General features: G+C 40.5%; 1 protein-coding gene across 8 annotated transcripts in view; it reads left to right on the forward strand.

Annotated features, from left to right (window-relative positions):
- Positions 1-16,577, forward strand: part of esrp2 (epithelial splicing regulatory protein 2) — a 33,166-nt gene extending 16,589 nt beyond the window's left edge. For 5 of the 8 annotated variants that reach the window (XM_069901530.1, XM_069901528.1, XM_069901534.1 and 2 more), the window contains exons 9-17: positions 2,132-2,264; positions 2,361-2,403; positions 4,135-4,436; positions 6,331-6,549; positions 9,176-9,374; positions 9,977-10,169; positions 10,542-10,716; positions 14,241-14,357; positions 15,736-15,823. In XM_069901530.1, the coding sequence (XP_069757631.1) occupies positions 2,132-2,264; positions 2,361-2,403; positions 4,135-4,436; positions 6,331-6,549; positions 9,176-9,374; positions 9,977-10,169; positions 10,542-10,716; positions 14,241-14,330 (1,354 nt within the window). In that variant the 3' untranslated portion in view covers positions 14,331-14,357; positions 15,736-15,823. The other 3 variants (XM_069901535.1, XM_069901533.1, XM_069901536.1) reach the window with 3 other exon arrangements.
- The last annotated feature ends 434 nt before the right edge of the window (positions 16,578-17,011 follow it).

Genomic DNA, 17,011 nt, shown 5'->3' on the forward strand with positions numbered 1-17,011 from the left:
CACAATTTTATATGCTTCTATAAGATCCCCACTCATTCTTCTAAATTCCAGTGAGTACAGTCCCAGATGACCCAATCTCTCCTCATATGCTAACCCCTTCATCCCTGGAATCAACCTGGTGAACCTCTTCTACACCATCTCTAAAGCCAGTGTATCCTTCCTCAAGAGACCAGAACTGAATGAAGTACTCCAGAATAGTCTCACCAGTACCTTGTACCGATGCATTCAGGTGCACTGAAATTCAATCCCTCTAGCAATGAAGGCAAACATTCCAATTGCCTTCTTGATGGCCTGCTGCACCTGCAAACCAACCTTTTGTGATTCATGCACATGCACTCCCAAGTCCTCCTGCATAGCAGCATGCTGCAATCCCTAGCCATTTAAATAATATTCTGATCAATTTTTCCTTCCAAAGTGGATAACTTCACATCTGCTGGATCCTTTCCCATTCACTTATCTATTTACCTCTCTCTTCAGACTCTTGGTATCTTCTGCGCAGTTTACTTTCCCATTCAATTTAGTGTCATCAGCAAGCCTAGCTACACTACACTCTGTCCCCTCTTCCAGATCATTTATGTATATGGTGACAATCATAGCTGGTGTCCCCTCCAGAGGGAGACGAGGTGCTCTACAGATTGCTGTTGTTGTGTCCCACAGTGACCTCCTGATTTTAAGTGCTGATTGAGGGACAAGAGAGAATGTTTGCCTAACAGGACTGGATTTGGCAGGGAGAAGGTTGGAGAGAAGTGAAAGGAGAGAATGGCAATATCAAGAGTGTGTGCTTGGTTGGGGAATGGATTGACTTGAGATAGAACTAGGAGGTTGGAGTTGTACGGCACACAAAGGGAGGGAGTTGTATCCAAGCTCCAGGACATCACTGTAGAAGTTCTTCAGGGGATAGACTGCCATAGTCATCTCTGCTTCAGTGACTTCTTTCAGAAGGATAGAGGTTGAAAGCAATTCCAGTCATGGCCCTTCTGTGGATGAAGCAGGCCCATGGTTGCATGCGGCAAGATTTAAGAACAGATGAGTGACAAGTCGCATTCACACCACCTAAGCTGCAGGTGGTGACCATCTCAAAGAGAGTCTAACCAGCTGGTTCTTGTGGTTATAAGAACAGTCAGATTATCTTCCAGTGAGTGGCTCAACTTCTGCCATTTATACGGCATAGTGGGAGAGTGATGAAATTGTCTCCACTCTTCTGGATGAGTACAGCTTCAATAACACTTGAACAGTAACACCATCATCCACACCAAGCCACCTCCCTGAATAACACCTAGTGCCCTCTCATCATTCATTCCCTCAACCACAGGTGCAGGGTGTATGCCTCCGACAACACAAAATTATAGTTACTCACCTGGACTATTCTTAAGAGTACCTCCCATACCCACAACCTCTTCCAAAAAGGACTCTGGCTTAAAGCATTCTTTACATGGTCAATGCAATATCAACCAAGATTTAACCATAATGAAATTGCAGTTAAATTGATGTGGTCCCTATCCACTATTGTCACCATTGCTTGATGTAGATTAAGATGAAGAATTTTTATCTCCTTTCTGTGACTGATCTTGTTTGTTTGGGCCAACCTTGTTTGTAATGCCCATTCCAATACTTGGGGGAAATCATTGGCCTTCCTGGTCAATCGATAAATGATTTTTCGAAGTTCCCCAACTTTATGCAGAGAGCCTTCATCAAATTTTGGTATTACTGATTTTTAATTAATGTTGTTAAAAACATAAGTGTTAAATGGGTTTAATGTGAAAGACACAGTGATTGAAATAAAACACAAAGCTGGGGTCTCAGCAGGTTAAACAGTGTACCTTGTATAGCAAAGATAGACACATAACCAACATTCTAGGCTTGAGTCCTTCATCAAGTTGTGAGAAAAATGTAGGCAGATCCCCTTTTTGTCCAGGTGCCTGCTACATTTTGTTCATTCCTCGATGAAGGGCTCAAGCCCAAAACGTTGGTTATGTATCTATCTTTGCTCTAACTCTAAAGTACACTGTTAGACCTGCTGAGTTTTGTTTTTACTTTGTTAAATGGGTTTGTCGTTTTTGGATTGGTTGGTGGCCGTAATGGATGGGCTTGACAATACTTCAATAATGAGATCATTCTGCTTTCATCAAAGGGGTGGTGTAGCTCTGTGCCTGAACTCACAGGGAAGAAGGAACGGAGAAGCTCTGGTCAGGTTCATCAATCGAGAACAGCGAGACCTTGCACTGGAGAGACACAAGCATCATATGGGGAGCCGATACATTGAGGTGGGAACCACTGTGATGTGGCTTTAAAGTTCATTTCTTCAGCTTCTCTTTTTCCTTTAAAAGGAATAGTTGATTTATTTGAAATTTCCTTTCCAGGTATACAAGGCTACTGGAGAAGAATTCTTAAAAATAGCTGGAGGTAAGTTTTTGGAAAAAAAATGCATGAATTGAAAAGTTATCAAGGATTTAAGGTGACTGTTTAAAAAAACATTTCAATTTGGCTACTGATTTTAAATTCAATCTTTCATTTTGCCTGTGGTTTGGTGAAAAAGGTTGTTATAGGGCTAAAGGTTTTTTTCATTGGGTGAACACTTGGTGCTTTTCCTATCCAGCAAACACCCAAAACAATCTCACTGTCACACCACAACTGAGGCTGAGGAGAGCTTCATGCTCGTGTATCTTCCCTGGAACAAAAGACATCGTCATTCAGCAAGAAAATCTGCTATTGTAGTTGTTGAAAGAGGAGGAAATAAGGAATGCTGATTCATTGAGAAGGAGGAAAATAATTGTGGAGTTGGCTTTTAATGGATGAAAGTTAGCCTTTGAGAAGATGCCCTTTAACGTCAGTGAATGCAGCTGTAGAGCAATGTTACTTCATTGCTGGAACTGTCCACCATTGCATCACTCTCAATTGTCCATCAATTGCACCAGTCTCCTCAGTGGGGTCAGAAACATTTACTATCCAAGGAGAAAGTTTTTCATGAATATCAATGTGCCTGAATCCATCTTTGAAGGTGTTTAATAGAGAATTTGATTTGTTTAAATTATGAAAAATCTTCATTGGTCTTATGGCAAACACAATTTCCATTTAAATGGTCTTTTCTAAAGCATGACCATTCCAAGGTACTCAACAAGTGGGTCAGTTAGTCAGAGGGGTGACTTTAGTGAAGCATCTTAAAAGGAGGAAAATGGTGGAAAGGTAGGAATAGCTTTGAGAGGGAATTTCAGAACATAGGGGGAAAGCAACCGAATGGCTAAACATTGAGATTGAGTGGGAAATTTGGAAAACTATATACAAAGCCTAGCCTGGTTAGGGTGAAGCCCACTGGTGTAACGGTTAGCACAACAGCACCAGTGACGCAGGTTCAATTCTGACACTGTCAGGAACTTACAGACAGTGTGCATCCTTTGGAGAGCTTCGGTTTCCTCCCACTGTTCAAAACATACGGGGTTTGTAAGTTAATTGATGTTTTTGGATGGCATGGGCTTCTGGAAGGGCCTGAATCTGTAAATTAAAATAAATAATCTGGGGAGTATTCTAGGACGAGGTGAGGTTAGATATGTGGATGGGGAAAAATATGGTAATTGTTTGGAACTATGGATAAAACCAACAAATTGTTAACTGGATGGTAATGCAGGATCAGTAAGCAGTTGAGTTTTTTTTTTGGAGGGGGCAAAGAAATGAATCGACGATACAGGTTAAAAGGCAACAATATCTAAATAAAAGAAAATCCTGGATGAAGTTTTGAGCAGCAGGTGAGCAATGAGGTGAAATGAAGTTTCAACAGAGTTCCCATCTGTACTTGCTGTTAACCAAGCATCCAGGTTGGCCCAGCTAAAACTCTGGCTATCGTGGTTGTTGACTGCATGTGGTCTTATCACGCTGTGAATTCTCTACCTGCGTGTTGTCAGAAGGCAAGGATTATTGACAAATAATCACACTTATCTCCTAATGATGAAACTCATTATTGTTCAAATAGTCAGTAAACTAATTTTGAGATCCCATTGTAATCTACTCAAAACTTTATTGCGATTAATAAGTAAAAATTTTGTATTTGGCTACTTTTTGTACTTGGACCATAAAAGGGCAGTTATATAATCAATGCATTGCAGTACTTTGTTTTATTAAAGAATTTTTTTTTAAATATAGGTACTTCAAATGAGGTGGCACAATTTTTATCGAAGGAAAACCAAGTTATAATACGAATGCGTGGATTACCTTTCACAGCCACCACAGAGGATGTCCTTGGGTTTTTTGGAAAGGAGTGTCCTGTTACAGGGGAAAAGGAGGGGCTCCTCTTTGTTAAATATCCTGATGGAAGACCTACTGGGGATGCATTTGTGTTGTTTGCATTTGAAGAATTTGCCCAGAATGCACTTAAAAAACACAAGGAAATATTGGGGAAGCGTTATATAGAGCTGTTCAGGAGTACTGCCGCAGAAGTACAACAGGTTGGTGTCCTTTACTGCACGTTAAAGTGCATCTGAATTGACATTTGTACAGGAATGACAACAATCATGGTTGAACTATGTTGGAATGAATGAACCTTTGCTCTCCCTTTTAAGGGTCTGTCTTACTGCCCTTTTCACGCCACTTCAATTTTGTCATAAAATCCTACATCACAGAATAGACCCAAAATGCACTGTCATCTTTTTTTCTCGGAAAGCTTGCATGATTAGTCCCCTGACCCTGTACAAAAAATTTGAGTATTCATCAAATTCTCGATGCAAAGTTGTTAGTGGATCTGCTTCCATCTCTCGTGGTAATGCCCCCTGGATGAAGAAATGATTACAGTTTCTGTCGCATTCCATGGCTGCCATTCTGATCCAATGGAAGGTACAGTTAACAAACCAAGAAGTTTTTTTTTTTGGCAATTGCCTTTTTTTGGCTCCCTTCAACTATTTGCATTAGCAAAGCTTTGAGGGAAGGTGGTTTATTATACTGCAAAATGTTTCTTGTATGCCTTTTGGTTGCTGCCAGCAATCACTTTAGATCACAGTCAAGGCTCGTGCAACATTTAGGCATTGCAATGTCATGGTTGACCTTCTGCACCTTTGAATTAAAACAGCTGTACATTAGCCACTGGCATCAGTAACTGACTTTCCACAAAACACTCGATGAGCTGATTGTGCAGAAGGTGACTTTTCACTTGTGCTGCCTCGAGGGCAAAGTTGTCACATGTTGATGAAACAGGATTAAACGTATACCATTAAAATTCCTGCAAGTTAATAGACTATCTACAGTTGTGATCAATCAAGATTTGCTGTTATGATGAGGGTTCATTCTAACATCTTTGTGGGAGTGGGTGGGGGGGGGAGGGGGAGGGGGAGGGGGTAAATAGCATTTCTGTTCCATGATGTAGACGTGAGGAAAATGTTCTTACCACTGCAAATTTGGAATTGCTGATAAGCCCACTCTCTTTGGCTTGGCTTCGCGGACGAAGATTTATGGAGGGGGTAAAAAGTCCACGTCAGCTGCAGGCTCGTTTGTGGCTGACAAGTCCGATGCGGGACAGGCAGACACGGTTGCAGCGGTTGCAGGGGAAAATTGGTTGGTTGGGGTTGGGTGTTGGGTTTTTCCTCCTTTGCCTTTTGTCAGTGAGGTGGGCTCTGCGGTCTTCTTCAAAGGAGGTTGCTGCCCGCCAAACTGTGAGGCGCCAAGATGCACGGTTTGAGGCGTTATCAGCCCACTGGCTTAAGAATAAACTCCAGATTGTTGTTAACTTGGCCTGTGTCATCGTAGGCACCAGATCTCATTCCACCAAGGATATCTACATGAGGCAGTGACTTTAAGAAAGCAGCCTCTATCCTCAAAGACTCCCACCACCCAGGCCACGCCCTCTTCACTCATCAGGGAGCCTAAAGACGAGCACTCGGCAGCACAAGGACAGCTTCTTCCCCGCTGCCATCAGATTCCTGAATAGTCAATAAGGCTATTCTTCTGCATTTGCATCTTTTTGTTTGCATCAAGATTCCTTTTTGAAGTGGATATCTCAAAATGGTGTCCGATTTTTAATATAGCAATTCGCTGTAGTTTAAAAAAAATGTTTTATTGTGGAGAAAGTTGTGTACATTATTTTTTGCAGTTATTCACCTGTCATGCATTTTACAATGCTCCATTAGTTGCATCTGTGTCTCAATGAGACTGTGGTGTGAAGTGGATCTTTTCTTTAGCATCTTGCTTAACGTTATTGATGTTGAATAATCAATTTTTGACACCAGGCTTGCATTAAATCTGCACTAATGTAGCGGATGTACATGTGTGACCAACATTGCAAAACTAGAAGCTTTTCATGAAGGAGCCAACCAGTCACTGATGTTTCCTTTTCCTCTTCCAATTGCCCAGGTGTTAAACAGATACATGTCTGCACCATTAATTTCAACACTCCCTGCTCCGATAATCCCTGTGATGCCTCAGCCATTTATTGCCAGTGGAAGTACTAGGGACTGCATTCGTTTACGTGGCCTTCCTTACACAGCAAGCATCGAGGATATTCTGGACTTCATGGGAGAATTTACAATTGACATAAAACCTCATGGTGTTCATATGGTACTGAATCAACAGGTAATTTGAAATCTGCTTCTGCTCATGTGAAATCATTACTCTGAGAATTACGTAGTTGTCATTTTTCAAGTCCTAACTACAATTTCAAAGCAGTGATTCACTTCATTGCCTCTGGTATTTAACTTTATAGAAATAAATTTATAATTCAGTTTCTAATGTGTTATTCCAATTATTTGTATATAAATTACACTTTGTTGCATTGGTAAGTGGCCTACATTCTGTTTACTGCAGGGTGTACATTATTGACTTTGGCTGCTGGAAAGACCTGCACGTTAATACTAGTATGGGTTAAGTACTATTTTGTTTCCCAGAAAATTGCCCACATCTAGTTATTCCATCAATGCTTTGTATGTTGTCCTATTGTATACTTTGAATTTGATTTCTGAGCTGTGGCTGTTAGATGATTTGGCCAAGGGCAAGCAAATTTTGAAGACTCTCTGGTGTTTGATGGTCATTAAAGTTTACATTTTACCGTGATTATGTTCCGATGTCTTATGTAGCCTTGACTGACAAGGCTGTGCTGTGAGTTTGCAGATTGGTTTGTTTCTATTGTGTTCAGTGACTGGGAGTTCATTAGCATTTCTGTTCCATGATGTAGACGTGAGGAAAATGTTCTTACCACTGAAAATTTGGAATTGCTGATAAGCCCACTATGGCTTAAGAATAAACTCCAGATTGTTGTTAACTTGGCCTGTGTCATCGTAGGCACCAGATCTCATTCCACCAAGGATATCTACATGAGGCGGTGACTTTAAGAAAGCAGCCTCTATCCTCAAAGACTCCCACCACCCAGGCCACGCCCTCTTCACTCATCAGGGAGCCTAAAGACGAGCACTCGGCAGCACAAGGACAGCTTCTTCCCCGCTGCCATCAGATTCCTGAATAGTCAATAAGGCACTGCCTTATTTTTTTGTGCACTATTTTTTTTATAATAATGTTGTAAGATGTATGTACAATATGTATGTTTGCTCTATGATACTGCTACAAAACACCAAATTTCATAACTTGTTCATGACAGTAAATTCTGATTATAAAAACAATTCAGCCAAGAGATCTGAGAAAGTCAGTAAAGTCTTTATTCTGAAATCAGACGATCTATTAGAATTCCATAAAGTTGGAATTTCTGTCAGAATGTTAAATATTTCTTGCATAATATTTTGCCAAGATTCTCACTTTTAAGTGTCTTTTATTTTGAGGGATTAATTAGAAATTAATGATGGCTGCAGAGATGAGGTCTAGAATTCAAATTTGCTTTGAGATCTGAGTCTTCTTGCACACCACTGCTCTGCGAATAGAGTAATATTGATTCTGCTTTGTAATATTGAAATGCCGGGGAGGTGTCTGCCACCGACATGATAGGTAGTCACTAATTAAACAATAGCTTACAAGGAAGTCTTTCTCTATTTTGTGAGACTCTTGGATGACAGCAGCCGTGAGATTTTGTTTGTTCACTGACCCTTTTGGCTGATGTCTCTCAGGTCTTCAGAATCCATTTCTCTTCTGTTCTTTAAAATAACTTGTCCAGCAAGAGCCCCATATATTGCAGGTCATCCTAGGTATTGAGATGTGTTAACTTATAAGTATTTTTGACCTACCTATCTGTATTTTAGGTAGATGAAAGAACTTTGAGCTAAAATGAAAATGAAGATCCCAAGCACAATCCTGCTTTTATTTCCTCAATATGCATGAGAAGAATATTTTAATTCTTTGACTATTAGATGTAGTTTAACACCTGTTCAAAGCCTTTCTTGGCTGGATATGTTAATTATTTTAAATTGTAGATAATTTAACAAGTTTAACTCCCATCCTCCATTTCCTGAATCGGATCATTTTGGTTTGGTATTTTGGGCGCATTGATACCTGGCAGCATAAAGCCATGAGCAACACTCCCATTTCCTTCCTTGAGAGGAAAGAGTGTTGTTGGATTATTTAACTTGTTCATACTGATTGTATTGGTGATTTTTTTTTTAAAAAGCTGCTGCGGCATGGAACATTTTCACAACTTGTAGGTGTGAATAGAGGGGGTATTCCCACACAAGGTAATGCCTCGGAGCCCTCGTGGAGTTGTAGAGCTGCACAGCATGGATTTACACCCTTTGTCTATCCAATCTGATGATCCATCCAAGCTCGTCCCATTTGGTTGCATTTGGCCCATATCCCTCCTAGCCTTTCTTGTTCAAGTAACTGTCTGAATGTTGCCATTGCACTCCCTTTGGCAGCTCGTTCCGTATATTTCATCATCAGGACCCTTTTAGATCTTTCCCCTGTCCCTGTCAACCCATGCCACCCAGGTTTTGGATTTCCCCAACCCTGGGCTAAAAAGACTAACATTAAAGGTTTTTTTTAGAAAAAAGTTACTGGAAGCAGACCTTTTAGTTTGGGAATGTTTTGAACTGGTGGCAGTTCGTTCCTTGTTGTTGGAGATCCTTGGAAGCCGGCAAGAGTATGTTCACTTGAGGCCAATTGCAAATGTGATTCAACAATTAGCATTACTGAAGAGGCTTCGTGTGTTGATTCAGTGGAAAATGAGCTTTAAAAGTTTGACTGGAATTTGTTGTAACCTCTTCAAAATTGAAGTGCAATGAACTGTTATTTTTTTCCCACCCCACCCCTGCATTTGACCCAGGGACGACCTTCAGGCGATGCTTTTATTCAAATGAAGTCTCCAGATCGTGCTTTCTTGGTTGCACAGAAATGTCATAAGAAGACGATGAAGGATAGATACGTGGAAGTGTTTCAGTGCTCCGGAGATGAAATGAGCTATGTTTTAATGGGTGGCACTTTAAATCGTAGTGGCTTGTCTCCGCCGCCATGTAAGTTACCATGTAAGTTTTGAATTCTGACGCTCTCTTGCTGCTAAAGGCTGGAATTGTGGTAGGTGGAGGCTGGAGCTCTGTTTAGCTTTTTCATCTTTATCTGGTTTGCCGTGATCAATTTTTCATCAATCGAGGCTTGAGAATGAATTGGGGTTTTGATTTTTATATTTTGTCTCCCCACTCCCTTGCCCTTCCTCTCCCTCCTTCACCAAATGGCAAAATTGGGCATTGTACTGGGCGACTTTTGCTTTTTGGCACTTTCTGGAGCTCTGCAGTAGGTCTGCCTGGTAGTAGGATTTTTAAACTTTTGGAGGTGATGCTCATGGGTTGAAGATGAGGTGACTACTGGGGTGCAGTCTCAGAAAAGCTTTAACACAATGCCATAAAATGTTGAGATTAGCTTTCACTTTTTTTATGTCATTAAAATTCAAGGATAAGCAATTCGTCAAATTACCAAAGAAGATGCTCGAATGCAAACCTTTGTTCCATTTGGCAACTGTGGCTGTCTGCAGAGTTCAGACCCCTTGGAACATTAATCATGTGCACATCTATCTGGGACATCCGGTATGCTAATCCATCCTCATTTGCTTATTCGGCTGTCTGTGTTTCAGGCCTTTCCCCTCCGACGTACCCAACATTCACACCGGGTCCTGCTGTAATACCAGCCGAAGCTGCCCTCTATCAGCCCCAGGCCCTGCTGGCTCCACCGCGGTCAGCTCAACCTGTACCACCTGCAGTTGCCTATTACCCTACTCAGGCAACAGCCACTCAACTGTACATGAACTACACCACCTACTATCCAAGGTAACTTTTTCCAGCAGAATTGTTCTTTTCTCACTGATTTTAAAAATTTATATCTATGAGCTTGGGTTAGTTTAAGTAGTTGGCACAATCCTAGTCACCTGGGTTCAAATCCAGCGAAGACTGTAAAGAGTTTGTAAGTTCTCCCCGTGTCTGTGTGGGTTTCCTCCAGGTGCTCTAGATTCCTCCCAACCTTTTCAAAAGGTTTGCAGGATTAGTGGGTTAATTGGTCACATGGGTGTATTTGAGCAGCATGGTCTGGAAGAGCATGTATCTCTAAACTACAACATGCACAGGAAGGTCCTGAACCATGCCTGCATCACCCTTTTCCCTGAGAATATTTGACATTGATTTTTGGGCCCCTTGCTTTTGCAGCCCTCCAGTGTCACCAACGACCATGGGATACTTTGCAGCTCCTCAAGCAGCGTTAGCTGCAGCATCATCGGCCACCCATGCTGTTCTACCACAACCAGGAGCACTTGTTCGCATGCAGGGGCTGCCTTATAATATTGCAACTAAAGACATCCTTAGTTTCTTCCAAGGATACCAGGTAAAGGCCTTTGATTTACCCTGCTTTTGAGGATCACTTCTAGTCCTGCACTGCTCATTTTGATTTGAGGAGATTTTTACTTGAAACTTTAAAGATTGCCATGCCATGATTAAAATTTGTGTGTCTACATTACGGTTCACCTGTTGAGGCCTAAGGATATCTAACTAAGCATTTATTTTCTCGTGCCTTCTGTTTCTCGCTCTCCTGGATGTTTTGAATGACGTGCTGATCTTAAAGTGAATACTTTTTGGACCACCTGTGGCTTGGTACGGCCATGTGAAAATGGGAGTACTGTGTACATTGCACTTGATGTGGGTATTGATCTGTCAGCTGTGAACAGTGATCTAATTTGGTTTTCATGCTATTTTGGGGAGATATTGGATGGTGGGTTTTGGGCTCCCTCCCTTGGAATCCTTTTTGGTTTTGTGGAGCTTTCTTACTGCATGTTTTGAACACTCTAATGAACAGTTGCAGTAGTACCAGACCTGCTGTAGTACAATACCATTTACGTGCAGTAAAATGTACTGTCTCAGAACTAACAGGATTCTTTAATGCTGAAGTACAGGATGCAAAAAAAAAAAATCACATTTAATCCACCAGAATCCAATGTGCTTCTTTCTTACTATTTACTGCAGTATCTGCTTTACTAACCACTTTTCTGTGGGAAGACCTGCTTGCATTAAGTTTACCTGTCTTTGATAACTGGGGCTCATTAAAATCCTTTCAGTAAAGTGGTCAAATTGAGGTGTGGCAGAATATCTGGTGTACAAATCTTTATATAAAAAAAAACTGCTCTTTCATTTTTCCAGTGGAAAAGTGACGTTTAATTCTCAATAAATACCTGCAAATGTAGTTTAATTGTTTTTTTGGTTTAAACTATGGTGTTCTGCCATTGTCATTGAGAGAGACAGCATGGAAATGGGTCCTTCAATGCCCTGAATCGCACGTCCTCTGCTCAATCCATTTTATTCTCCTTACACATACTAACCCATATGCTAGGGTCAATTTACAGGGGCTATTTAACCTGCAATTTGGTCCTTTTTGGGGTGAGGGAGGAAACTGAAGTACCCTGTTGGAACTCACTGAGAGAATGTGCAAGTTCCTCATGTTGTACTGGAAATGAAGTCAGAAGTCAGGTTGCTGTATCTGGAGGTATGATGATTTGCACCTTTCTGTCGCTGCAACTGCAGTGAAACACAATTCTGAGGAAATAATATTCCTTTTATTTTGGGTGAGCATTAGTATCAATTTTAACTAGTGGGTTCCCAACCAAAGTGGCTCTCTTATCCAAGTGTCCCATTTCCAATATTCTTTATGGGATCACCAGCTTGGTGCACAAGGAGAAATCGTAATTCCAAAAGTGTTCTTATTCCACTTTTGTTTTTGTTTCCGCTGCACTCCAAAAACCAACTTGGTTCAGAAGAATACCTCGACTGTCATTTAACTCGAGTCTTTGATAAGAATTCCCAGTATGTTTAGCTAAATATAAATAGGTCCTGCTCTTGGCTTTTAAAAACAAAACTGTTGATGTGCATGCTTTGATTTCCACCTCCCCTCCCCACTCCTATTAAGCTGGGTATTCATCTCATCTCCTCTTTGAAGAAGTACACTTAATACTGGAGAACACCACCACATCTTTATCACCAGATTTCAGATTATCAGAACACGTAATATTTCAAATGATTTATTTACAAAGCTAGACCAAGCTGATTTATTGTTTAGAGGTGAGCGATATTAACCCTACCCGTACTTTGGGTTCTGAATTTTCTCTCTCACTGCCTCACTCGTGGGGTAGTGAGATTGTACTAGATTAAACTTTTGGCAAGAAGTAATAGGCACCTTAATATTCAAATACCCTTATTTCATGTTTATGTTTGGATATATTAAGTAGATTTCAGTCCTAACATTTTCATTCTTTTTAATGATTTTCTGGATCAATGTGTCTCCCTGTTACTTGACCTGCCATCCTCTTCCACGAAGGAAATCATTTGACAATTGGATTGTGTGAGAGCAGGTCTGGTAATATGCTAATAATTGCACTGTGTGGCTGGCCCAACTTAGAATGTGTGGCTGGGCAGGTTAGTCACAAGGTAATGGTTTTTAGAAGATGGTGGATGGGCCGACAGTGGATTAATGATTCAGTGAGAGATTGCAATGTGAGTGTTTGGGAATGTTCATATTTGCTTTAATATAATTCTGATCCTTTTGCTTCAGATGCCTGAAGTAATAATGTACCCCACCCACCTTATTGGCAGGGGAGAATTTGAATGTTTTACAGATGAGATTAAAGTAAACCATTCTTAAACGATAAAACACTGACTGGCACCAAAGCTCATTTTGTTTTGCTCCCAGTTCTCCCAGAACTACATAATGGACATTTCTATTAATTCCCCTACTTTGAGTGTTGTTTAACTGTTCTGACATTGTCTCTGAAGTTATTTTTCAACTAATTAAATATGAATGGTGTCTGATTCTAGATTTAACTATCCTCTTGAACCTTTTCTGGGAATTAGACTTTTTACTTTCGATCTTGTTAATGGACACGTGAATGAACTTGCATTATTTTCCTTGTTTGACCTGCAGTTTATATACATTTTTTTTTAAAATTGACTTTTCATGAAGTTATTCTTCCATCTTAATTGGGAACAGTGTTGTAATGTAATGATCTTCTTGGCAAATGAGCATTAGCAACGAGTCTTGTGAGACTTTCCATTGTCTGTGTGGCTTCCCTTGTTCTGCCATGGATGTCAGAACTTTGGGGTAGACTGTGGACTCAGGCCAGCACCTAGAATTTTGCAGTTGTCTGCATTGAACCAGGTGGCGGGATGGACGCTCTTGTTGGCTCCAGGCGACATGATGTCAAAACCCTGCCCTAAAACCCCATCATAGCCAGCAAAGGAGGTGAGGAGTTTTGACTGAAATCCAATTTGCTTTAATAGATTTAATTGCCTATTAAATAAAATTGCTTATTTTAAATTTTTTGGGTTTCTATTTAAAAAAAAAGAGCCCCTCTCCCTCACTCTCTTCCCCACTTCTGATTCTATGCCCCACAGACTCCATTAAATTCAATGTTTTGTAAGTAATTTCAACATGATCAGCTGGTGCTGATGAATTTGTTGAGTCCAGAGGTAGAGCAGTCTGTTGGATTCAAGCTCCCTCAATGTGTCAGAAGGGCGCCTACTTCAAAGTTTGCCAATCCTTGTGCACACGTCTTCAGCCTGGGCGCAGATATTTCCGTTCAAGGTTTCCTGAAGAGAACCAGATCAATCTGGCTCGATGTTTCATAAAATGCATGCTCCAGGGTCCCCCACATGATGGTTCTCCCCCAATGAACCCTGAACATCGGTGTCGATAGTCCTGTGGTCCAAGGAATGTGACTTTTACCTTTTGTAAAAACTAAAATTCTCTCTTGCCAAGTTAAAGCCCAAGCTAAATACTTTCAAGGTTTGAAATTTGTGGTGAAGCATGCTCTCACCAAGCCATGTTCCTATTGACTGATGTGTGTATTCAAACTTGTACTGTAGTATGCACCTGATGACTACAGCGGCCTTATTCAGATGAACGATCAAGCAAGGAGTATGTTTCAGGCACCCAAAGAGTGGGTCTGTTTGTAGATGACCAACTTTACAAATGTCAATAAGGTAAGGGAGAAACTTCCCAGCTGGCTCTCTGGCCAGACTTCACTCTCAAGTGACATCAACTGGTGTTTCAAAACTGGGATTTCCATTTCTCTCTCTCCGCCTCGTCTCTGAGACTATTCTCATCTTTCTCGGCATCTTCCAAGGTGAGGTGGTTTCAGCCACCTTTTGTGCTTTTTTTCTCAGCTGCTAGGAAATAAATTGGTGGGAGGGGAGGTGGAAGGGTAATGAGTGAGTGGTTGAACAAACTTGCATTGATGCTATAATACAAATGGGAGCTAGGGAAGGAAAATTCCTAGTCATGAGAGGTGCAATGTGACAAACCACAATGAGCAGAGTGTGGTAGAGGTGCTCTTTGTCCTTCAAGAATGATTCAGAAATGCAGCTACAGGTTTGGAAGCTTGTGCTGTATATGGAATTCTCCATGGCCCTGGGCTCCTTTGAAAAGGTGCAACTGTGTAGATGTGAAGAACAATGAGACCAGGTTGCACAATGGAAAATAGTTTCCCCTCGTGAGGCGAGGATGTATTTGTGTGTCTTGCAGTGGATGGTAGTCTGCACAGTCAAAATGTGGTCATTTTCTGCCAAGGAAATAGACAATGAATGATGATGTGCTTTCTTGCAAGCAAAATGATGTGCTCTTAAAATTAGTCTTTAGAGTTAATCAGGTCAAGTTCCTTGACCACTCCTTCACACAAAAAGACATTTGAGTGTCAATAATATCCTGCAGGAGAGCAGAAAACCTGAGGTTTTAACGGTTTCAATCCCAACAGACGTTGCTTGCCCTGCTAGCTATTTCTGGCACAGGTTTCAGCCTTCTGGAATCTGCTGGATTTTGTTTTGCTTTCACCAGCTCCATCTAACCAAATTTTGAGTGGTTGTGGTGATCTCAACTTCAACTTTCTTTTGCAAATTGCAACATTGCTCTTTAAGGGTCGACCTAAAGCTCGTACTTCAAACATTAGATTTTGTAAGTACATCATTTTGCTTGTTGCCACTTGTTCTCTGCGTTGAAGATAGAGAACACCTTTTTAATCCTTTTGGTGTTGGTTACTTTCCTGAATTCTGCTTTATTTTTCTTACTTTTTTCATTTTGTTAAATTACACTTTGCAAAACTTAAAATGTTTTAGTTTTATTTACATAGCAGCTAGATCATAGGCTGCCCACTAAGTCCTCTGAACTAATTGAATCAAATTTTATTCTTCATTGTACCCTCAAATTTTTAGCTGAACACCCACCTCCTGGATGAGGAAAATCATTAGACTGACTTGGAGTGTTCTTATGTTGCTGCACAAGTCGTGCTGAAGGACATCCGATTTTTTTTTTTTAAACATCAGAAATTGCCAAATACTCTTCAGTCTTTCTTCTTTTCTCTCTCAGCTTCATGCAGATACAATCCTAATTCTGTACAACTTCAAAGGCCAGCCCAGTGGAGAAGCTTTGGTGACTTTCCCAACTCTCGAGATGGCTCGACAAGCTATGTCAGAAAAGAATGGACAACGCATTGGTCATCACTGCATTAACCTCAGATTGGTGTAAGACCCACAGCCTTCGTAACCATGGGAAATGCACGATGGGTCCTGAAAGGAAAGTGGCCTTGTACAGAATGTGGCAAAAAAAAGAAACTGCAAAGTGTGGGACACCCCCTTTCTGCCAAAGGATTGTGCACTAATGCAAAAGCCATAATAAACTGCAATATTCTACAGCTACTTTTTTAACTACCATCTGCATTTATGATTTTGACTTTATACTGACATGGAAGTGACTTGCAAAACTTGACATTGCTAACTAGTTAAGTTATATATTTTATTTAAACCTAGTAGCTTCAGAACCACATGTAGACTTGCTGTTGTTAATGTGCATGCATTGTTTATGTTAAACCATTTGTATATTATGATACAAAGATGCTGCTTGTAGGTAATGCCTCTAATACATGCAATTGATTTTTTTTTGTATATGCCTATAAGCAATAAGGATGAATTTTTTTTTACTCTATGACTAAGTGACAAATTATCTGCTGTTGGAGCACTAACACCTTGTTATCCATGATTTTCTTCCCTACGTGCCTTAATGCAAAGTGCAATATCAGCAGAGCAAGATTTTGGAAAGGTCTCAAGTGAGGCTAAATGAGTTGTACGTACTTTAGTTAATAGAGCAAGTTTGAAACTTGCAAAGTATAAATGTATGCTTTGTATAGCCAATAAAGTTTAAAGATGCATAAATGAATCTGTTAATTTGTGTGCAACATGAGGATTTGCTTTACATTTTAGAGTGATGTTGTATCTTGACATGAGAGGGTATTGCAGGTAGTCCTGAACTTGTGACCTAAGCAAGTTCTGTCCACCCACACATAAGACCAAATTTTAAAAAAAAAAACAGTACATATTCTGAGATACTTCATTCAAGGTACATTTCAATTTTTTCGAAAAATTGCTTTAATACCCCGTTAAGACGTACAAATTCAACTTGCAACCAAGTAATGAGCAATCCTTCAGTCCCAATTACAGATACAAGTTGAGGACTACCTGTAATTTCAAAAAAAATCTTGTTTTTGTGTGATGCGTGTTGATAGTGAGGTGTGTACTCAGACTGCAGATTGAAGGTAAATTGGGCAAGGCATTTGGTAGATGGAATTCAGTGAGAGAGGTTGCATTTT

This window comes from Narcine bancroftii, chromosome 10 (genome assembly GCF_036971445.1).
Source record: "Narcine bancroftii isolate sNarBan1 chromosome 10, sNarBan1.hap1, whole genome shotgun sequence".
Taxonomy (NCBI): Eukaryota; Metazoa; Chordata; class Chondrichthyes; order Torpediniformes; family Narcinidae; genus Narcine; species Narcine bancroftii.